Genomic DNA, 10,183 nt, shown 5'->3' with positions numbered 1-10,183 from the left:
TGGAATGTTCATTGTTGCAAAGGTATTTCTTGTTTGACCTGGTTTGATGTACAGGTTTTTAAGAGTTGCTGAACTCAACTTTGATTGTGTTGGAATTTAATTTTAACTTTTAATAGAAACTTGTTCTGTGTTTTCCCCACCAAAATCCACCAATGGCACTCCTTTGGAGTGACATGCATCCGCATACTCATCCAGTGGTAATTAAGTGGTACAATAGGCTGGGCAGAGCAAGTCTGACTTCCTCCTCTGCTTACAGTACATATACACCAAGAAGTTTGTGCAGTTTGTGTTGTGTTCTCTGTGCAGGAAGAGCAGATATGGAGGGACGCCTGGCTTCAGTCTGTGCATTGATCCTGATTCTGGGTGCAATTGAGCACTCAGATTCTGTCTCAGATATGACAGGTTTGTTTTTACTTACAACTATTAGACATGTAATCTGACTGAATGATAAGAATTCCTCTTTCAAATTGAATGACCTTAATAACATCTTCAGTTTACCAGCAGTTTTCATTTCATAGCTTTTCTTCTTGTTTCACTTTTTCCAGAAGTATGTTTATATAGGACTCTGGTTCAATCATATTTCAAGCATTGTCAGGATGGAAGAAATCTGCCTTTGGGCCTTCAGAATCAACAGTGCAGGCACCTGTGGCTTAAACTCATGTGGTGACAGTATACATCAAGAGCAGTCAGAATAGTCAGTCAATTAGAGCTTATGCCAGAAAAAAGACAGAGCAGGCTCAACTTTCAGCATTGGGCTTCATAGCGACAGAAAAGATCTGATGGTTTGAACTCAAACAACTTTTATTACATAGTGATGGAACTGTTTATGAGGAAAGGTAACGGGTGGATTTTCGAGACAAATGATCACTGCTTTATGACAGTAAAATTCATTTTATTGATAAGTTTTTTCTATCTTATTTCATTGATAGTAATGCTTTTGGTAAATATATATGAGGTGTAGTTGTGGCTGTATAATAGGACATTTGTTCAATTGTATTTCTTGCTTATCCTGTGTGTGTGTGTGTGTGTTCCTTTTGGCAGGTCTTGATTTGTCAGGCAATCGAGGAGTGTGCCCTGCCATGCTCTCCGGATTAGTGTGTATTGGACAACAAGGGTGCAGTGATGACAGCACTTGCCATAATCGTCAAAAATGTTGTTCAACTGATTGTGGAAATGTCTGCACACGACCAGGTGAGATGTGAATGAAATAAAAAAATTTCAAATAATCACTTAAGGTGAGCCCTTTCTCAAAGTACACAATTATTTTTGAAAGAGAAAACAGTTTCTTAACTAAGGTATTTGAATGCATGATGATAATGCGCAAAGTGAATGTGTTGAAGTGAGAGTAGAAATGGGCTCTTTGAGGTGGGTGAAAAATGTATTCCAACAGACAAAACCAGACAGTGGCGGCTTCGTGCTATTCCGGTTGTGATTCAAGAATAAAAGCAGAGGCTAGAGATGGAGAGCAATGAGCAAAATTAAAAAAGCAAAAAAGAAAGCCCAGTAAAGATGCTTGACGCATCCGCAAGCTTTTTTTTGTAGTTGCAATACTAAAACCGGAGAAACCACTTTTAATGAGAGACAGACACGCAATTTGCCAAACAATTATTGAATGATTTTGTGGATGAGCTTTACATTTGGTGTTTATGACTTCCAAAGATATTCCTGGCATCTTTCTGTAAAAATGTACAACCAATCATAAATTCCTGGCATTGTCTCATTTAGAATGTGTGATTACATGTTTATGTCTCAGAGATTATGATCATTACATTGATAACTATATGATTGCAACTACAACAAATACAAATAAGGATGATTTATTTTAAATGAATAGTAAAATTAAAAAAAAAGTGTTACTTAGTATTTTAATGTGTTCTTTGAATTCAATATAAAACTTAACATTTTAGTTTAGTTTTGCTAATGTGTATCTGTGAATGTGAAATTTTACAATTCTAATTATTAAACTATAAATTATGTCTTTATTTTTGTAAGTATAATATGCAATTACACTTTTACAATCAATTTGAACATGATTTTTTCTTTTACATAGTAAATAATTCTCTATTCTAGTCCACAATAACAGTATATTGTTTATTTTGCTATGACAAAAGGAATATCTTTTCAATTTCAAAAAATCTGGATAAGTATACATTTGTTATTTATATTTTGTGCAAAATATTAATAGGTGCTTGCTTAATTTGATCAACAATACACAATTTGCATGGCATACTCACTGCCAATCAATGTTGTTAAGATACAATTCCACAAATATTCTCCTCTGGGAATGAAGGCTGTTTTATGCTTGACGTGTCTGAAAGCTCTGCAGTTTCATGCGGCCGAATTACGTGATTTTAGCCACCACGCCCCTATGTACGACGTTACCGTGCGCCTCCAAATTTTTCTGACCAGATGGACGGAGACGGGAAAAAAGGCGGAGTTGAAGAGGAGGAGGCCGCATGTAAAATAAATGGCACACACATTCTCTCATGCCAATTCCACACGCTTAAAGGCCTTGTCAAGTTCCACCTTGGTTGTTGTAGATTCCTCACTTAAAAAGGGACAAGCAGCTTCTACCCAGAGCTCAAACTGGGTTCCACTCAATCACCACAGAGTCATTCTTTCCTTTTCTCCATTATTTATTGGATGTGGGTACAGCCTTCGCTGCAGGTAGAAAACCTTTTAACAGAAATCACAACAAAGAAATCACGTCACTGTACATGTATCCACACAAATGCAACTTATTTCACATTGAAATGCGTTTCTGTTTAGTCATCTAAACTCATAGGTAAACAAAGTACTGGAAATATATTTCAACAAGACAAGAGTATTTAGATTAATTAAGTTGAAGTTAAGTTCCTATTTTGTAGTGTTTTACTCCAACAAAATGCATTCTCATCGGTCATTAACTGGTATTTTAATCACCACAAATTCTACTTTTAATATATAAGATCATGAAATGTACTCCACTGTAAATTAAAGTACCTGAATTAGCAAATTTGGTTTATTAGTAGAGATTTTAACCACAATTTTAAATGTAACTAAATTAACTACAAAAACACCAATTAATTACTGAAATCAAATCAGCGAGCTCAGCACACATCACAGTGAATCAACACAAAGCAGCAGAGAGTCTTCATTTTTTGCCTTACCTGCTGCCTTCCTGGATATTTGTAGATGCTTCCCTGTCTCTCTGCATAAGCCCACTACCAAGCAGGGCACTGGCTTCTTTGCTGAAAGCTGTTGAAGCTTCAGTCACCTTTCTGATTGATTGATTCTGCCCACCTGGTCAGCTGCTGTGAGTTGCTGTGTGTGCCTCCCTCCAGCCCTGCAGTACAGGCCTTTGCAAGAAGCCCCTCCTTTACCACAATGATGACATAATTGAATAACAAGGCAATTTTGACTTAACAGGCCTGAACATGCTCTGTGCAATGTACGTGTGTGCAGTGACGTCAAAGTTGTCATCCACCCTGTCCTCTGCATCCCCACTGCGTTTGAATGCGCGCAGCCCACAATTTGTGACTGCATGGTCTGTGCGCTGCCAACTGTGCATACGTCAGAGACTACTGACTGCTTGTGTGAGGAGATCCCCCGTCTCCACGTCTGAACAATCACAATTTAAAAGCAAATAAAGATACCCAGACAACTCAGAACTCCTGAAATGAAAACTAAACTACTTTAGGAAAGGTGGAGAATGCCGGGCAGCAGCAGTGGACAAGTTTTCGGGATTGTTATGTTACATTATGGAACCCGCATGGAAGTGAGCCCAGAGTGGAGCATGGCCACAATCATGTGTGCACCCGCGACCTGTGCAAGCTCTACAGATGAGCCTTGCAGAGAGCATGTGAAGTCCTTAAGTTCCAAACGTCCCGCCCGTACGTCAAGCATACAACTGCTTTAAAGGTCTCCAAGCAGTTTAAACCTTATAGCAGCTTTAATAGAAAATGGTCCATAAAGGAATGAGCCAGGCCTTAAAAGTAAAGACTGTGTTTGCATCCCTAACTGAAACTGGGAACTGGTTACACATGAGAGGAGCTTGACTGCTGTCCATGTCTGTCTAATGAAGATGTGTGTCCCCATCCTCTGCTGTTCGTATCACCTCAACTGTGTAATATATCATATTTTCTGAAGCTACTACATTTTTGTCAAAGGTTACATCACAAAAACCTTCTGTGGAATAGAAAGTCAAAAGTTACATCATTGTCCAGATTCTTTGAAGAGATGCTGATTTGTTGTTCTTCTTCTTTTTCTTCAGTCAGGGCAGGAAGGTGTCCCCACTCGTCCACCCCGTTGGATTGTTCGAGCCAACAACCGTGTACTCTAAACTTCCAATGCTCTGGAATTGACAAATGTTGTGCCAGTCCATGTGGACCTGTCTGCATTGAAGCACGTGAGATGCGAATGAAATAACATCTTTTCAAATATTCACTGTGAAGTTGTGACTTTTCTCAAAATGCACATGTTTTGAAAGAGAAAATCGTTTCTCAACTAAGGGACGAGAATGCATGATGTTATTGATCCACTAAATGAACTGGCAAGTCAAAAGTTACATCATTGTCCAGATGCTTTTGGCATATGTTGATTTGTCTTCTTCTTTTTCAGTCAAGACAGGAGCATGTCCCCGCCTGAGCCCCGCAACTCTGACGTGTTCTCAGGAACGAAGTTGCACAAACAACTTCCAATGCCCTGGAATTCAACAATGTTGCGACACTTTCGACTGTGGAAAAGTCTGCCTACGAGCAGGTGAGATGTGAATGACATAACATCTTATCAAATATTCACTGTGAAGTTGAGACAATTTGCACATATTTTTTGAAAGAGAAAAATAGTTTCTCAACGAAGGTACTAGAATACATGATGTTAATTATACACAAAGTGAAAATGTTGAAGCAAGAGTAGAAATGGGCTTGTTGAAGTGGCCGAAAAACATATTTGAACTGATTTTGCAGGTACTTAAAATTAATATATTAGGAGGATAGATCATAATGAATTCATTTTCTTTGAATCATTTTCTACTGGTCAAGAGAATGACAAGCTCTACTTGGCAAAACATTTGCATGAGTTGTTTGCTTCTTTGACATTACTGTTTGTTAACAACACCTACATTTAGCTTTTGTTGAATAATCTACTGAATTATCTACCAGGCAATGAAATACAGTGATTTTTTTTTTTTATTGCGTTCAATTTAATTTCATTTTAAAATACCAAGTACGAGTAAATCTCAACAATTCCACACGAACAAAGTTAAGCGACGGTGGAAAGAAAAACTACCTATCAGGAATAAACCTGCAGAACCAGAGTCAGAGGTGGCGGGTTTCCACTGTTCTGGTTGAGGTTAATGAACAGAAAGAAAGAAAAGGAAAGGATAGAGACGAAGAGGAACAAGCAGACAAAAAGTCACTTGCTGCCAACCATGACGAGGGCAGGAGGCTCAGACTACTAACTTCTAGTGTGTGTGTGTGTGTGTGTGTGTGTGTGTGTGTGTGTGTGTGTGTGTGTGTGTGTGTGTGTGTGTGTGTGTGTGTGTGTGTGTGTGTGTGTGTGTGTGTGTATGTGCGTGCGTGCATGCGTGTGTGTGTGTGTCTATGAGATTGTGTGTCCCCCTCTTCTGCTGTTCGTATCAACTTAACTGTTTAGCTCATTATATTTTGGGACATTTATGTCACAGGTTACTTCACACTAAGGTTCTGTGAAACATTGAGTCAAAAGTTGTCTCATTGTCCAGATGCTTTTGGCAGATGTTGATTTGTCTTCTTCTTCTTCAGTCAAGCAAGGAAGGTGCCCCAGGATGAGGGACCGACCTACAGACTGCTCTGACCAACAAATGTGCAATAATAACTTCCAATGCCCTGGACTTCAGAAATGTTGCAGTACAACATGTGGACGTGTCTGCTTGGATCCAAGAGGTGAGATTTTAATGAAATAATGTCTTTTTAAATATTCACTGTGTAGTTGAGACTGAAAGTGAAAGTGTTGAAGCGAGAGTAGAAATGGGCTCTTTGAGGTGGATGAAAAATGTATTTGAACAGATTCTGCAGGTATTTATCACTTTAAGTTATTTACATTGTTCCACATTGGCCACTGTTTGCTTCTTGGAGCTAACTGCACACATACATTTAGCCATTATTGAATTATAAGTCAGGCAATGAAATAAAGTCACTTTTGATGGGAAGAATCCAGAGATAAATTCTATAGACCGTTAATGTCTTTCATGAGTTAGATAATCTCTTTCATTTTTCTGGACATCAATTTCATTGTTAGTCAAGTCAGAATTGTGCTCCAACTTTTACTGGTGCAGGGTTACCAAGTGTCAACCATTTTTGAAACATATGTGCCTTAATGACTATGGCTGCCTCATACGTAATAAGTGCTGCATCAAAAGTTGTAGACATGTTTGTATTTATGGTTTTAGTGTTTAACATTGGGTTGAGATATAAATATGAACAAAGAGAATGACAACTTACCATTTAAAAGACAATCTCCCTTGTGCGGTTGTGGGTTCCTTTTGTAATTGACAGTGTTACTTTTTTATGATTTTCCAGCTCCCTGATGAGCCTTCACTGGGCATTCCGGCAGTGATGTCTACTGATTAACGATCTACAAAAAGCTGGATTCTTCATCCTGGGCGCACAAATCTGTTGTTTCTTTCATGCTGTAATCATAAAATTTGTTGGAAAATATCTCTTGTGAGATTTTCCTACTTAATCAACTGCAATGCTGGGTATTTGAGCTTTGGTTTTCACAAGTAATTGATCTTAATGATGAGATGATATTATGCTATGCCCTTCTTCTCAAGAATGGTATGGTAATTCTTGCTTTGAATCTGTTCTTTATAAACCAATAAAAGAAAGTTGCATCAAAAGAGGATCTGTGTCGACCTTACATGTTGCCTTGACCATATTTCTGTATCTGCAGTTCCTTTGAGGAAGAAAGTTTTGAGTAGGAGTGTAAAACCAAGTTAGTCTCACATAATTCTTTGAAGAGAATTATTTTTACAATTGTTTCCATAAGCATGAACAAGTATTTTTGTTGAAAATACAGTGATTTCAACTGATAGGTTTTCTTTCTCAAGACATCAAGTTCTGTTAATGCTGATGAGGAACCAAAACAGCTGGATTTGTGGACAAGTTCACAGCACATGACTTAAAGTACCAGTAACTTGTCTACATTTTCAGCAAAATGTTGACTCAAACGAACCTATTCTAAATAATCTACAATAGAAGCACTGTAATATTTTGAACTGCATCAGTCTCATTCTGAGGGACCTGATGAAGTACAAATACGAGCACATATTTTCTACCAGCTGTGCTCATCAAAAGAAGCTTCTAAGTCTTTTCCCCATGCCTATTTCAGAGATTTATTCTCACTGAAGCTGAGCAGAAGCTTGTAATATAGAACCATCCTGTCCTCTCCAAAAGTCTTTGTAATCATATTGACTTTATCCGCAGCCTTTGGGTCCTGATAGTATGAGCCAACACCCTTCAAAACATGCCCAATTTTCAAATATTTCCAAATGGGATTTTAATCTCATATTGTTGTGAGAGATCCTGGAATAATTTCACAATATTCCCACAATATATGTCGACCCTGTAAGGTGCCAATCCTTTATCTCAGCATTCTGTCCACGAGAAGGGAACTTAATTTACAAAACTTTGAATTAAGCCTAATACTTGATGTACAACTTAAATAAAAGTTTAACATCTGCCATCTTGGAAATGTTTCTACACATCCCCTGAAGATAATAATAATAATAATAATAATAATGATGCATTGGTTTTATGTAGCGCTTTTCTAGACACTCAAAGACGCTTTACATTGCATTATTCATTTATTCCATACTGGATGGTGGTAAACTACGTCGCAGACTGACAGAAGCGAGGCTGCCATTTCACACCATCGGCCCCTCCGACCACCACCAACCATTCACTCTAACACTGCATTCACACAGGAAGTTCAGGGTTCAGGACACTTTGGCATGTGTTTTATTTGGTTTAGTTTTTTTTGGGGGGGGGGTTGGGGGGGGGGGGGGGGGGTTCTTTGTTTTGCTTTTGTTTTGGCATATGCTGTTATATTTGACACAACATTGATATTTGAAATGCCATTATTTGTATAACTGTCTATGTAAAAACTCAATAAACAAACTTGAGCAAAACAAAAAGAAATCACAAGAACAGGATTTGCATGTAAGCAAGCTAATTGATTGATTGGCTCAGTGATTAATAATTTGTTCTCACTGGAGCCCCCAGGAGCTCCTCAGGAAAGTCCGGAGCATCCTGAACAAGATGACTCCTCAGAGGTTTGACCAGCTGATGAAGCAGGTCACAGATTTGAACATTGGCACAGAGGAGAAGCTCAAAGGAGTTGTGAACCTGGAGTTTGAGAAGCCATTGCTGCGCCCAACTTCGCCATCACTTATGGATTAAGTGCTGCCTTGCTATTGTAAGCATGCTTCATTAATTTTTGGCTCAAGTGACAGAAAATTCATTAAAGATGAACATGTTCTTGTTGGTTTGCTCACTCTGTTTGCCATAAATGAAAGAAAGAAAATACAGTTTTAGACCATTTGTCTAGAATCGCCACCTTGGGCAAGCTGGGAAATATTGTGCTCTAACATGTGTTCAATGGCGAGGATGAAGCAAATCGATCCAGAATGTAAATAATGAAAAAGCCCCGATTGTGTGAATCCAATGTCTTGGAGACCCATTTATGTGGTAATTTAGGGATTTCTTACCTCATAAAGATCACGTGGTACCATTTATGTTGGGAGACTCTGCACCGGGTACCAATTATGTTGGGTTTGGGCAGTTTGGCTATCGATAGTGATTAATAATGATCAAAGACAGTTATTATCGAAGATTTAATCTGATATCCATCCATCCATGGATGGATGGATTATCTGATCTGTATCACATATTGTTGAAGTCATGCATGCCACTGTTGGTTTCTGCCACAGAGGGACAGAGTTTGGAGTTCCAGAGACAATTATTTTATTAAAATAAATCAAAACAAACACCAAAACACACACCAGACACCACTGCCTCTTTCCAGCTCTTCTGTGAGACCGTGTGTTCACTCCCTCCTGTCACCCCTGTGTGTCCAGTGGCTCCTCCTTGATGGGCAGAGAGGTGAGGCAACACACCTGAGTCACATCAGGGGCTTAATCACCTCTCTGCCACATATACTTCAAGAGCACCACCTGTTTAACAGGAAATTATAATAAATTTAGTTATATCAGTCTCATAAGGTATAACTAAACAATTAATTTGGAATTTGAATGAATAGGTACCGGCAAATTAATTCGAATTACCAGATTTAACAGTAAAGCTTTAAAGGATTTTAGAGTTCTTGACACAGAATTTCATTCACCTTTGTGCAAATTAATAAGACAGCAAGTATGATTCCAAAACTTATATACAATTATACTATACATTGTAATATACATTATAATGTGTATTATATAAAATACTTTAGACACGCCTGATCTTAACAAACCAACTGATAGAACGCTCCTGTTTCTGCTTCAGCTCTTTTGTGTTGATCACATTTTTCACTTCGCTCCTCTCAACTCCCACAGAAACGCCAGGGAGTTGAGCTGCACAGCTCCAGTCCCGCTGCAGTGCCGTCTAAAAGTATGAAAGAAAAAGTTGTGTCCGGAGGAGCTGAGCTACCAGCTGGACAGACTCCTCCTGGAGGACACAGCCAGCGACCAGCAGATCTCTGACTGAGTAGGGGTATGAAAATGAACGTATCAAATATATCATAAAAAGGCTGCAGAGATTATATTTTATTGATGATTTGTTATGATTTGTTGCTGATCAGGCCAGTAATTCATTCAGCACAGAAGCGAGGAAGAGTAAAGGAGAGAAGACAAAGAGGAGCTGAATAGCGGAAGAGACAAGAGGAGCAGGAGATGTCCAGGCGATATTTTGTCCTGGGCCCCAACAAAGCTGTCAGCTGGCCAGGGTGGATTGCAAACTCATCTGGTTTTACCCTGTTACCCTGCCTATGCAGAAGAGATACTTCAGCTTAGAAAAATGTCTGGTGTTTTCAACGCAAAGTTTAATTTTTTATTATTTTTAAAGAATGACAGAACATTTTTTTATGCAATGGTTTGTTTTATTGTCTTACAAAGAAAAGATTCAGAGCAAAAATTGTCACACCATCCTTTAACCAAAGTAGCTCAATC

The 10,183-nt window shown here is 38.6% G+C and overlaps 1 protein-coding gene across 1 annotated transcript; it reads left to right on the top strand.

Moving 5' to 3' along the window:
- Positions 1-294: 294 nt before the first annotated feature.
- LOC308130777 (uncharacterized protein) lies at positions 295-6,854 on the top strand. The gene is made up of 6 exons (XM_080497232.1): positions 295-402; positions 1,042-1,191; positions 4,253-4,387; positions 4,600-4,740; positions 5,763-5,903; positions 6,540-6,854. Exons 1-6 carry the CDS (start codon positions 318-320, stop codon positions 6,545-6,547), a joined length of 660 nt encoding a protein of 219 aa, XP_080353358.1. The 5' UTR covers positions 295-317; the 3' UTR covers positions 6,548-6,854.
- Positions 6,855-10,183: the final 3,329 nt, after the last annotated feature.

Source organism: Blennius ocellaris (assembly GCF_963422515.1).
Source record: "Blennius ocellaris genome assembly, chromosome: 5".
Classification (NCBI taxonomy): domain Eukaryota; kingdom Metazoa; phylum Chordata; class Actinopteri; order Blenniiformes; family Blenniidae; genus Blennius; species Blennius ocellaris.
The sequence above is the reverse complement of the archived record's forward strand: the minus strand, read 5'-3'. Positions and strand labels throughout refer to the sequence as shown.